Source organism: Salmo salar, chromosome ssa03 (assembly GCF_905237065.1).
Source record: "Salmo salar chromosome ssa03, Ssal_v3.1, whole genome shotgun sequence".
NCBI lineage: Eukaryota > Metazoa > Chordata > Actinopteri > Salmoniformes > Salmonidae > Salmo > Salmo salar.
Genome location: NC_059444.1, coordinates 30731917 through 30746222, shown reverse-complemented (window position 1 = coordinate 30746222; position 14306 = coordinate 30731917). Strand labels below are relative to the sequence as shown.

Genomic DNA, 14306 nt, shown 5'->3' with positions numbered 1-14306 from the left:
GCAATCGAAGGTGAGAATTTGCCCACTGAAGTTGGTTATGAAGCCAAATGGCAGTCCGGTCAAGACCCTGGTGAGGACAACGAGCGTGCAGTTTGTGCAAACACAGTTTTATAAGCTGTTCGGGTGGCTGATCTCAGAAGATCCCGTCGGTGAAGAAGCCAGATGTGTAGGTCCTGGGCTGGCGTGATTACACGTGGTCTGCGGTTGTGAAGCAGGATCGACGTACAGCCAAATTCTCTGGCAACAGCTCTGGGGGACATTCCTGCAATCAGCATGCCAAGTGCACGTTCCCGCAAAACTTGAGACATCTGTAGCATTGTGTTGTTTGACAAAACTGCACATTTTAAAGTGGCCTTTTATTGTCCCCAGGACAAGGTGCACCTGTCTAATGGTCATGCTGTTTAATCAGCTTCATGATATACCACACCTGTCAGGTGGATGGATTATCTTGGCAAAGGAGAATTGCTAATTAACATGGATGTAAACAAATTGGTGCACAACATTTGAGAGAAATATGCTTTTTGTGCATATGGAATATTTCGGGGATATTTTATTTCAGCTCATGAAACCGACACTTTACATGTTGTGTTTATATTTCTGTTCAGTATAGTATAACATTTTGGCATTTTTTTTCTTCACATAACACGGTATTTTCGCATACCCAAATTGCCTACCATTTCAGAACATACGTTCCGGTATTCGGACACGGCTAGCTAGTGACTGCCGGACGTCTCCGCTTCTTAGCATTCTGCTCCAAGCGTCAGCATTCTGCTGATCCACACACACACGCTGACCTCAACCCAACCTCAGACAGTCTGACCTCTGCGCTTGTCCCAAACCATCAATATTCATCTTCGTCATCATCCTCATTGTTATACAATGCAGTGCCCTGTGCATAGCCATAATCAATGATATAACATAAGGAATAACAATAGGCAGGGGAGAAAGTAACGAATTACAAATACAATAGTTAATGTAATTGAGAAGGTATTCCGAGCACTTTTACCTTGAGTATTCTTTTTCAAAGTCAATTTTATTTAAACGCACCCACACAGCGCATTCATAAAGTATTCAGACTCCTTCCCCTTTTCCACATTGTTACTTTACAGCCTTGTTCTAAAATTGCTTTAAAAAAAATTATTCCCCCTCAATCTACAAACAATACCCAACAATGCCAAAATAAAAAAACAGAAATACCTTATTTAGATAAGAATGTAGAGGCTTTACTATGAGACTCGAAATTGAGCTCAGGTGCATCCTGTTTCCATTGATCATCGAGATGTTTCTACAACTTAATTGAATTTACCACAGGTGGACACCAATCGAAAGGACATGATTTGGAAAGGCACAAACTTGTCTATATAAGGTCCCTCAGTTGACAGTGCATGTCGGAGCAAAAACCAAGCCATGAGGTCAAAGGAATTGTCAAAAGAGCTCAGAGACAAGATTGTGTCAAGGCACAGATCTGGGGAAGGGTACCAAAAAAATTTCTGCAGCATTGAAAGTCCCCAAGAACACAGTGAGTAGCTCTATGATTCTTAAAAACGGAAGAAGTTTGGAACCACCAAGACTCATCCTAGAGCTGGCCGCCCGGCCAAACTGAGCAATTGGGGGAGAAGGGCCTTGGTAAGGGAGGTGACCAAGAACCTGATGGTCACTGACAGAGCTTCTGTCGAGATGGGAGAACCTTTCAGAAGGACAACCATCAATCAGGCCTTTATGGTAGAGTGGCCTGACGGAAGCCACTCCTCAGTAAAAAGGCACATGACAGCCCGCTTGGAGTTCACCAAAAGGCACCTTAAGGACTCTGACCATAAAACAGATTCTCTGGGCTGATGAAACCAAGATTCAACTCTTGGCCTGAATGCCAAGCGTCACGTCTGGAGGAAACCTGGCACCATCCCTACGGTGAAGCATGGCGGTGGCAGCATCATACTGTGGGGATGTTTTTCAGCGGCAGGGACTGGGAGACTAGTCAGGATCGATGGAAAGATGAACGGAGCAAAGTACAGAGAGATCCTTGATGAAAACCTGCTCCAATACACTCAGGACCTAAGACTTAGGCGACGGTTCACCTTCCAACAGGACAACGACCCTAAGCACACAGCAAAGACAACGCAGGAGTGGCTTCGGGACAAGTCTCTGAATGTCCTTGCCTGGCCCAGCCAGATTCGAACCCCATCGAACATCTCTGGAGAGACCTGAAAAGAGCTGAGCAGCGACGCTCCCCATCCAACCTGACAGAGCTTGAGGGGATCTGCAGGGAGGAATAAGAGAAACTCCCCAAATACAGGTATGCCAAGCTTGTAGCGTCATAACCAAGAAGACGAGGCTGTAATCGCTGCCAACAGTGCTTCAACAAACTATTGAGTAAAGGGTTTGAATACTTATGTAAATGTGATATTTAAAAAAAGAAATGCATACAAAATGTGAAATTCTAAAAACCTGTTTTTGCTTTGTTATTATGGAGTATTGTGTGTAGATTGATGAGGGGGAAAAAAACTAATTTAATCTATTTTAGAATAAGGCTGTAACAAAATGTGGAAAAAGTCAAGGGGTCTGAATACTTTCCGAATGCACCGTATACAAAATAACTATATAGAAATGCAGGTCAAATGAAACTAAGTGCAGTTAGTTTGCAGTCTTTCCAGCTTCAGTTTGAAGTGACTGTGTTAGCTGTGTTGTTGGCTAGTTCCCCTGAACACCAGTGTTCTGATGAGAGCCCATTTTCTATGCCAGTTGAAACCGCAAATCATTAGCTTATTGTTTTGGATGTATCCAAATAAATTTCACTTGAAAACTGCTTAAACAAATGCAAATGCAGCTACTTTATTGTTATTCTGGCTGCACTGTGTGACGTGACTAAGTTAGCCGTAGTTGGCTAGCTAGCAAACAAGGGAAAGGAACATTTCTATTGCCATATTGGCTGGCACATTTTTGAACGAATGCGTCCATAGGTACAGAACAAAAAAGACGACTGGGTCGCGTCTCTGGCAACCGAACCAATAGAACGAACGACCAGCCAGCTTAGGTAGCAACCCTAGATTTGTGTCGGGACTATATCGTGTGGAAGGATGAAATAGTATGAATACATTTATCAAAACAACGTTAATAAAAATATGTAAACCATTATTTGAATATGTTGGTAATGCCCTCAAAGCCGGGGTTTGGAGGATATATTGGCACTGGTGTTAGGCCCGAGATTAAGTCGAGGGTCGGCAAACCGTGCTAATATATCCTCCAAACCTCGGCTTCTCTGGCATCATCACTTAAGTGGAAACATCTAGGAGCAACAACGGCTCAGTCGTAAAGTGGTAGGCCACACAAGCTCACAGAACAGGACTGCCGAGTGCTGAAGCGCATAAAAATAGCCTGTCATCGGTTGCAAAAGTCACTACCGAGTTCCAAACTGCCCCTAGGAGCAATGTCAGCACAATAACTGTTTGTTGGGAGCTTCATGAAATGGGTTTCCCATGGCTGAGAAGCTGCACACAAGCCTAAGATCACCATGTGCAATGCCAAGCATCGGATGGAGTGGTGTAAATCTCACTGCAATTAGACTCTGAAGCAGTAGAAACAAGTTGTTATCTTCACCTATCTAGCAGTCTGACGGACGAATCTGGGTTTGGCGGATGCCAGGAGAATGCTACTTACCCAAAATGCATAGTGCCAATTGTAATGTTTGGTGGAGGACAAATAATGATTTGGGGCTGTTTTTTCATAGTTCGGGCTAGGCCCCTTAGTTCCAGGGAAGGGAAATCTTAATGCTACAGCATACAATGACATTCTAGATGATTCTATGCTTCCACTTTGTGGCAACAATTTGGAGAAGGCCCTTTCCTGTTTCAGTACGACAATGCCCCCATGCACAAAGCAAGGTCCATACAGAAATATGTATCAAGATTGGTGTGGAAGAACTTGACTGGCTTGCACAGAACCGTGACCTCAACTTTATCGAACACCTTTGGGATGAATTGGAACACCAACTGCGAGCCATGCCTAATCATCAACATCAGTGCCCGACCTCACTAATGCTCTTGTGGCTGAATAGAAGCAAGTCCCCACAGCAATGTTCCAACATCTAGTGGAAAGCCTTCCCAGAGGAGTGGAGGCTTTTATAGCAGCAAAAAGGGGGGGGGGGGGACCAGCTCCATATTAATGCCCATGATTTTGGAATGAGTTGTTAGACGAGCAGATGTCCACATAGTTTGTCATGTGATGTAGAATTTTGTAGGCCATCCATTATAGTAGATCATGAGGGCATGGAAAGTTTGAGAGCCCCTCAGAGCCCCCCACCCAAAAAAGATTGTCAAATTTCACGCATCATGCCAATACAGGGCAATCAAATCGAGCTGTGTATACAAACTGAACGATGACAGTCAGAAGATTTTGAAAAATAACATGGTTTAGTTCGAGATGTATAGTGAAAGAGAGGAACGGTTTTTATCAAAGCGGTGTGTGTGAAAACAATGGTGACTGACCAGTTCTCCTTCAAGCAGAGGAGAGGTGATGCAATGCAACTCAGGATGGCGAAACATGGCAGCTTCACAAAAAAAAAGTATATATATATATATATATATATATATATAAATAAAACACTCTGCTTCAAACCTGAGGAAACATTGTAGAGGTAAGATAGTGCCTTCAGAAAGTATTCATAACCCTTGACTTATTCCACATGTTGTTGTTGTTTTACAGACTGAACATCAAAATGTATTAAATTGAGCCAAACACTATCTCATAATGACAGTGAAAACATGTTTTTGCAAATGTACTCCATTTACATAATGCAAGTATTCACACCCGAGTCAATACTTTGTAGAAGCACATTTGGCAGCGATTACAGCTGTGAGTCTTTCTGGGTAAGTCTCTAAGCGCTTTCCACACCTGGATTGTGTAACATTTGCCCATTACTCTTTTCAAAATTCTTGAAGCTCTGTCTAATTGGTTGTTGATCATTGCTAGACAACCTTTTTCAGGTCTTGCAATAAGACTTAAGTAGATTTAAGTCTAAACTAACTCACCACTCAGGAACATTCACTGTCTTCTTGGTAAGACACTTGCGTAGATTTGGCTTTTTATTTTAGGTTATTGTCCGGCTGAAAGGTGAATTCATCTGCCAGTGTCTGGTGGAAAGCAGACAACCACGTTATCTTAGAGAATTTTGGCTGTGCTTACAGTAGCTCCCTTCAGTTTCTATTTTATCCTGAAAATCTCCCGTCCTTCACGATTACAAGCACGCCTATAACATGACGCAGCCACCACTATGCTTGAAAATATGGAGAGTGGTGCTCAGTAATGTAATGTAATGTATTTGCCTGAAACATAACACTTTGTATTCAGGACAAATTTATTTTTGCAGTATTACTTCAGTGTCTTGTTGCAAACAGGATGCATGTCATGGAACATTTTTATTCGGTACAGGCTTAATTTTTTCACTCTGTCATTTACGTCAGATTGTGGAGTAACTACAATGTTGTTGAACCATCCTCAGTTTTCTCCAATCACTGCCATTCATTTATGTAATGGTTTTAAAAAGTTAACATTGGCCTCATGGTGAAATCCCTGAGCGGTTTCCTTCCTCTCCGGCAACTGAGTTAGGAAGGGCGCCTTCATCTTTGTAGTGACTGGGTGTATTGATACACCATCCAAAGTGTAATTAATAACTTCACCATGATCAAAAGGATATTCAATATCTGCTTTTCTATTTTTTACCAATAGTTGCACTTCTTTGCAAGACATTGGAAAACCTCCCTTGTCTTTGTGGTTGAATCGGTGTTTGAAATTCACTGCCTGACTGAGGGACCTTACGGACGTACACTACCGTTCAAAGGTTTGGGGTCACTTAGAAATGTCCTTGTTTTTAAAAGAAAAGCTACATTTTTGTCCATTAAAATAACATCAAATTGATCAGAAATACAGTGCAGACATTGTTAATGTTGTAAATTACTATTGTAGCTGGAAACTGCAGATTTTTAATGGAATATCTACATAGGCGTACAGAGGCCCATTATCAGCAACCATCACTCCTGTGTTCCAATGGCACGATGTGTTAGCTAATCCAAGTTTATCATTTTAAAAGGCTAATTGATCATTAGAAAACCCTTTTGCAATTATGTTAGCACATCTGAAAACGGTTGTGCAGATTAAAGAAGCAATAAAACTGGCCTTCTTTAGACTAGTTGAGTACCTGCAGCATCAGCATTTGTGGGTTCGATTACAGGCTCAAAATGTCCAGAAATAAAGACCTTTCTTCTGAAACTCGTCAGTCTACTCGTTCTGAGAAATGAAGGCTATTCCATGCGAGAAATTGCCAAGGAACGGAATATCTCGTGGTCTACCTGAAGCATAATCTTCACACAATAACAGTGGACGAAAGAGCAAAAGAGGCAGCATTCATCTGATGAAGAGGATTTCTTCTCATCACTGATGCCAAAAAGGTCACAAAGGTACAGGGGAGCTGGATGGGTACTTTTCCTGTATTTCAGACAGGATGGACTTGCTGTATTCCTTTCCATACATAAAAGAAGTTGTCCCTCAAACTGAACACAGGTCAGCCTGCCTCTACCACCTGTAAGCGTCCTTTTAGCCATGTTGGACTGGTCTTCACTGCAAAGCGAGCCAGGATAGACTCGATTCAGTTTGACAATCAGCTCCTGCTGAAACTGAACAGCAAGTTCAGAGAGAAGTGAAAGTGTTAGAACATACTGTAACACCTTGTTTTTGCTCAAGGAACACTACATAACCTAATGCACTCTGTACTAGTGCTCTTCACGTGTCCAACCGAACTCCCGAGACCCGACCAGGTTCAAAATATAAATAACTTTTCCTTTGGTCCGAGTCTGGTCATATTTGATTGTCATCAGGTCTATGTAAGTACAGCTGATAGAGTAGACCCAACCACGGCTCTGCATTGTATATAGCATATTTATTTTAAGCTAAATGAAAACCTAGCCAACATATAAAGACCTGTTACTGAGAAGAGCTGATAATCAATTTCGGGTCTAATCTAGACAGGGTCTTGTTAGAATATCGGGTCAGGTCTGAGTGTCATCAGGTCCGGTAGAGTTCAGATCTGATTGTTTTTGGGTCCGGGTCCCCCTCTTTAAATATGAAGTCGGGTCCGGGTCAAATTCTTTGGAGCCGAGAAACACTCTTCTCTGTACATGTAGCCTATATATAGTTGATCAATCTAACGCAACATCTATAGCCCCTTCTGAATTTCAGGGAGGTTTGCTCACAAATGAGTATTTCCATGATGTTCCATTGTCAAATTAGCTCTGGATGCATCATCAAATTCTTTAGGTATGTCCAGTGTGCCCTGGCACTACCCCATTTGGACTGTTGTGAATTTAAGAGTGAGGGAAAGTAGGAGTGATTGAGTGAGGAAATTAGCGTGATTGGGTGATATATTTTATATACATTATTTTGTATTGCTTAAATTCATCAACACATTTTAATTGCTTTGAATGTTTAATTTATTTTCAGTTATTAGTATGGACAAATCCTTCATTTTTTTATATACAGATGTGCCTTGCTGCAACTCAAACAATAAATGAACTTAATTCATACTGTACATTCATTTCTTCTTCCATTTTCAATTTATTGCATGGAAAAGATCATGTGTTACCTTAGCGAAATTAGCTATAAGGTACATTTAATTTTTTTTTTATTAACTAAATTACTTTAACTCTGACTAATTATTACTCAAATCATTTTACACACCAGTAGTTTTACTTATACTTCTATAAAATATAATTAAATTAGCAGTACATCTACTGGAATAGGATTTTTCAGTATTTTAAACCCCTGACAACAGGTTTTATGAAATAACAAATATGAACAATCCTATATTATGCCGTCTACCACATCTTTCCTCGTCGCCGTCAGAATAAGGAGAAGAGGAGAAAAGATGAGAGAAGAGATGGTTAAGGTCATAATGACCTTAGAACCATCCATTTATACTGGCCTGCCACAAAGAGACCTGCTACAGAAGAGCACAACGCATGTGGAAAATAGCATGAAATTGGGAGTTGATGCTGGGTGAGTCCCAAATGGCACCCTATTCCTTATATAGTGCACTACTTTTGACCAGAGCCATGATTAAGCATCAGCTGCCAGAGCTGATGTACAGTACCCAGCCAATCTGTAAAGAGCACACCCGACTACCTCATCCCAATATTGTTATTTATCCTCTTGCTCTTTTGCACCCCAGTATCTCTACTTGCACATCATCATATGCACATCTATCACTCCAGTGTTAATGCTAAATTTGTATTATTTCGCCTCTATGGCCTATTTATTGCCTTACCTCCCTACATTTGCACACACTGTACATAGATTGTTCTATTGTGTTATTGACTGTAGGTTTGTTTATGTGTAACTCTGTTGTTGTCGCACTGCTTTGCTTTATCATCTTGACCAGGTAGCAGTTGTAAATGAGAACTTGTTCTCAACTGGCCTACCTGGTTAAATAAAGGTGGGGGGAAAAAAATTAACATTTTAAAAAATGACCCCTGCACAAAAAGGTAGTTCTAGGGCTGCACAATTCAATGGAATTCACGTCGTTATATAATGACATGTGCAATATCCATATCGCAAGAGATCCATTCCACTCTCCATGTGACGTCCATTTTTATATAGTTTACACCGTTTTCCTTCTCCTCTTGCGGCTGCTTCCCACATAACAAGGCCTTCTGCGAACACCACACCGTGTGCCAATCACAGCAGGGATTAGTAGCAGAGTACAGCCTCTTCTCTTTCACATCAAACCATAATGTTCCCTCTCTTCTCCTCACATTCCTTATATTGCTCGCTCTTCTACTCCCCCACCCCCCCCTTTCCATTCTGTCCAGCCTTTTATTCACTACCATCTCATTGTCTCCCCACTCGCAGGTTCTGTTCGGTACAAACCGCACAGTTCGGTCCAGCATCCTGTTCAGTGACGGTAGATTCATTGAAACCATAAAATCATTGGTGAAGCCCTAATGATAACAGTGGGCCTTAGACAGCCTCTGTCTGTCTGCCGGCACGGCCATGTTATGTTCTCCTTGGATTAAAAATAACCCATCTGTATTACTGCCATGTTCAAATGGAATATGAAGCGAGTGAGTGCGTTACTGCTGCGTTTGCATGAGATCGGCGAGCGAGTGTGTAACCACCGTGTTCCGTCAGTACAGAGAGAGAGCGTGGAGGAGTGGGGTGGTAATGGCTTGACACACATCACAGTGGTGATTCAGTGAGCGAGGGAGGACGGCAGGCCGTGGGAAGAAAAGGAGGGAGAGCGAACAGAGAGACCGAGATTATGCATTGCTGAAATGACGTCAGCTCATTTCTCAGCGCCTCTAAATGAGATGGCGGGTTTATCTTTAAAAAAAATAAATAAAAAAAAGACGGAAGGAGAATAAAAAATGTTTGAGATGAGTCATAGCAAGTTATGTTAGAAGGGATGTCAGAACATTTTCCCAGTGGGCCAAAGTGCCATATTTATTGTTAAACAGTTTCCTGACAGCTCTTATAGAGTAGAAATGGACACGCCTTTCAAAACACAGAGCTGCCAGTCTTCACTGCAGCAGACAAGAGGCATACTTAGTTTAGTGCTCCATTAGGGATGATGAAGATGGTTAACATATAAAGTGGGCATGGCTCTCTATTTACAGAAATACAATTGAGCGTGTTTTAGTCACTATCCGTCTGTGGCTGATAATTGCACCACCTCGTTATGAGAGTTCTGCATGGGCAGTCTGTGTGCCCTCGCTCTCTCACCGTGTGAGCTTGGTGCCTATCTGCTGCCTGGACTCCAGCCTCTCCTCGTCAGTCTGCATTGGCAGGATGTTCTTCTCCTCCAGCTCACTCTTAGATGGACGGTTACTCAGCTTGACGGCCAGAGAGTCCTTCCTCAACACCTTCAGAGCCAGGGTACCTACACACAGACAGCAGGACTTAAACAAATGACCAGAGCAGGGTACCTATAGTGCAGAGATACCACTAGTTAAAATAATACTAAACATCTGTAGCTTAGGGGACAAACATTTTATTGGTGTGTGTGTATATATGAACCCCTTACTTGTGAAGAGCGAATCATCATCATCCTCGTCATCATATTCATCGTTATCATCCTCATCCTCATCTTTGTACATGCTGGGTAGGTCCTCATAGTCGGACTCGTTGGGCATGTTCTCCTTGTTGTCCTCGTCGATGACCACAGAGGGCACCTGGCTTCTGTCCAGCAGACTACACTGACCAGAATGCATTGCATTGCTGCAGGGAGAAGAGAGAGGGCGGGGGATAGTGTTCATGTTCGTCATAATGATGGATATAATCTTCTTCATAGTAATCTCGCCCATCTACCACTTTCCCATGTTGCCGTGGGAATCGAATGGTTGCTATAGAAATGCAACGCGCTTTAGAGTCATTATGACCATGACTCTACAAGTGGTTGACTCATTCCCATCTCCTGTGTAAGTCATCTGAGAAATGGAAGTCTGGCTGGAATTACCTTGACGCACCTCGATGTGAGAGTGTGAGGCTATGAGCTAGCCATTTTTGGATCATGGCCATTAGCACAAAATTGTCCATCTTGACTTGCAACCATTGAGCTAGTAAGACAGTCACACATTCCTTGTTAGCTGAGCCATAGGTTCCTAGCTGGGAATTCAGTCTGTATGACAGCCACATAGCCTACATACCATGAGATAATTTCCCATATCCTTCATGTCACAGACCATTCATATCAAATTAAACAAAGTGGTCAAATAACTTTGTCGGTGCGAGGGACTGGCTGCATTTTAAATCAACATATCATACGGCCTACACGGATATCACACAGACTACCCACAAGCCCCTGCTGTGAGCGCCCACTGAGGGCCATTCAGCTCACCATGAGACACGCAAAGCAAGTAATCAGAGGACCAGGGAGGAAGGGTGTGTATGTTTTGGGGGTTTGACTGTCCTTGTAGGGACCAGAAGTCCTCACAAGGATAGTAAATTAGGACAAGTGGGGACATTTCGCCAGTCCTCACAAGGAAAACAGCTATTTTAGGCTCAGAGGTTAGGTTTACAATTAAGTTTAGGAAAAAAAGGATTTAGAATGGGAACCAATTGTTTGGTCCCCACAAGGATAGTAAAACAAACGTGTGTGTGTGTGTGTGTATGTGTATATATATATATTTTTATAAAATAAATAGAGGACGCCCTGTTGTGAGGCTGTATTGTACTCATGCATACATAGTCTACCTGAATAATTAAAAGGTACCCAGCGCTTCTATTCTACCCCTCTACACATGCGAGATGATAATACTGGCTCTGTCCCTGTCCCGTTTCAATTAATCTCAATTGAAAGATAGGGGCGATGAAGAATGGCTGACAGATTGATTCTTGTCGAGTTTTTTTTATTTCTTTGTCCCATTTTTAGATTTCTCCAACCAAATGTTACATAATCTATAGAGAAATTACATGTTCAATTTACCAATACATTTCTCTGTTATTCCTTTTTCCAATGTCTGGTAGGGTAGATAACAGGACATGCTGTGCCAGGTTTGAATTTGGAAGAGGTTCGGGTGCCATGGTGCACACAGACTGCTGTCAAAGCGGGCTAAGCTGTATCAGTAGGACGGGGCGAGCTGGGTCAGACATCTACATGGTGGCAGCCTGACCCCAATATCACAAGGCAGGGGTGACCTGAACTACAAACCAGCTGGACCTGCTACACTGAACATGCATTGAAAAAAAAAGTATTCATATTTAATTATGCAATAGAACTGATGTTACACCCAACTCCCATTATAAAGTTGTGTCATCTAAAAACTATTTATTTCTACCTGCTATACAACCATAGAGATCCAGAAATTCCAGTTTTATTGAATACGGTGTATTCAACAACTCACTTCTCCAGCCTCTGCAGGTTGAAGGCCAGCGTCTTGTTGAGCTCCTCGATGATGCGGCTGGGGGTGTGGCCCTGCATGGATCCGTACTGCAGCTGGAGCGGGTGGCTGTGGCCATGGTTGTGGGTGTGTCCGTGGTTATGGTGGTTCCCACCCCCCAGGAGGCCCTGGTGGAGGTTGGCCAGGGCTGTGAGCTGCGAGGGCAGCAGAGGGCCGTGGTGGGGGGGATGGCCCTGGGGGTGGCCCTGTGGAGGGGGGCACTTCTGCTGGGAGAAGGTGCTGAGGGGGGAAGAGCTGTCCATTCCCCCTTGAGGCACACAGATCATAACCTTCTTGGGAGGTAGAGGAGGAGAGAGCTTCCCTCCATGGCCTGGCATACAAGACAGCTTCATCTGCTGGCAAGAGTCTGGAAAGAGAGAGATGGGTAGAGAAAGAAAAGAGACGGAAACAGGTAAACGTCAAGGTCACTTTTTTCTGAATTAGTGCAGGGACTGACTTCACTAAATTTGCTTTGACATGTTACTTCTTCAAAGCCGCTAATTGTTGAGTATAATTAGGGCCATGCATGAGTTTCCTGGACACGTGACCTGCTCTTGGCCATATTGTAAGACTCAGGCAACAGTCCGATGGTGGACAGACGTGACCATGTACAGTAGAAGGCCCAGACTTGAGCAGGGAGAATTAGATTAGGCTATTGCCACTTCTAGCTGACTGACAGATTGTCTGTCAGGGCCTGAGTACAGCTGACCTGGCTACACTGGGACTTAATGACACTAATCTCTCCATCGGCACAGAGACGCAGTGTGCGTGCATGTGCACGTGTCCACAGACAATATGTTTAGGATTATTCAACTACGTAACTGCCCAAACAAACGTTCAATGCGTCTCTGAGCTCTGTACTGTAAACCCTTTGCCAGTTCAGTCAATCTTTCATCTTGGTATTCAATGTGCGGAGTGCCAAACATGATTACACTGTATATAAAACATGTCCCAGTGTCCCCGTTGCCGACAGGTCTGGGCCTTAGATGAAGACCTGTGGTCGTCCTTCAACACCCTCGGGGGAGAGACAATTACAAGAAGCGCGTGTGACTCTGTCCAGTCCACTTTCTCTCCGTTGAAGAGGATAAGCAAATCTTTGTGGGGTTGTCCTTGTAAAGCTGGGATGAAAATTAAATCTACGTCGGCCACTTATCGCAGGCATTTTGCTAATATCGTTCATTACGATAAGTAGCCTGTACTCCAGAAATGTGACGTTTGAAGTGAAGTAAGTTTGCTATATGGGTGATCGTTAATGGGAGAATTGATGGCTACAATAAATCAAACTAGTAGTCGATTTTAAAGGGTCATTGAAAAATAACTACTGCACTTTCATAAAGGTATTGTTCTCGCATCAATTATTTTAAATCGCAATATGGATTTTTGTCCATAGTGCGTTTGTATAAGTCCGATAGAAGGGGCATCAGTGGCAGGGCCGCTGGTGTATGTACGCTTACCTGTGCTGTAGTTGGGAATCCTGTTGAAAGGTTTGGGGGGAAGCGCAGGGGGCTGTTTGTGGTACATGGGGGGCTTGGCGGCGTTGTCCTGAACGTTGCAGAGGAAACCAACAGATTTCTTTGAAGGAAGGACCATAGACGACTTCATACCAGAGGGCTCCTGAGTACAGACTCCGCCCTCCATCGAGGATCGGAACTCCACGGTTGCTGGAGAGACAAACACAAATCATGAACATCATTTCCATTTCATCTGTACGTTAAGGTCTACAAAGGTGAAAAGAAATTAGGTGCTGCATCATTCAAGAGAAGGATATGGTTGCGCGATACAAACACACACAGTGCATTCAGAAAGAATTCTTTCCCCTTCACTTTTGCCACATTTTGCCAGCCTTAATCTAAAATGGATTAAATATTTTTCCCCCCCTCAATCTACACATAATACCCCATAATGACTAAGCAAAAAAAAATTTGAAATGTTTGCAAATATTTAAAAAATACATTATTTACATAAATATTCAGACCTTTTGCTATGAGACTCGAAATTGAGCTCAGGTGCATCCTGTTTCCATTGATCATCCTTGAGATGTTTCTACAACTTGGAGTCCACCTGTGGTAAATTCAATTGATTGGACATGATTTGGAAAGGCACACACCCGTCTATATAAGGTTCCACAGTTGACAGTGCATGTCAGAGCAAAAACCAAGCAATGAGGTCGAAGGAATTGTCCGTAGAGTTCCGAGACAGGATTGTGTCAAGGCACAGATCTGGGGAAGGGTACAAAAACATTTCTGCAGCATTGAAGGTCCCCAAGGACACGGTAGCCTCAATCATTCTTAAAATGGAAGAAGTTTGGACCCACCAAGACTCTTCCTAGAGCTGGCCGCCCAGCCAAGCAATCGGGGAAGAAGGGCCTTGATCAGGGAGGTGACC

At 43.0% G+C, this 14306-nt stretch overlaps 1 protein-coding gene across 3 annotated transcripts in view; it reads right to left on the bottom strand.

Moving 5' to 3' along the window:
• LOC106599725 (phosphatase and actin regulator 1) overlaps positions 1–14306 on the bottom strand; it is an 83901-nt gene that overhangs the window by 9849 nt on the left and 59746 nt on the right. For all 3 annotated transcript variants that reach the window (XM_014191030.2, XM_014191028.2, XM_045714718.1), the window contains exons 4-7: positions 13376–13582; positions 11886–12288; positions 10067–10260; positions 9766–9922 (exon numbers count right to left, since the gene is read on the bottom strand). In XM_014191030.2, coding sequence (XP_014046505.1) covers positions 9766–9922; positions 10067–10260; positions 11886–12288; positions 13376–13582 — 961 coding nt within the window. The remainder of the gene's footprint in view (positions 1–9765; positions 9923–10066; positions 10261–11885; positions 12289–13375; positions 13583–14306) is intronic.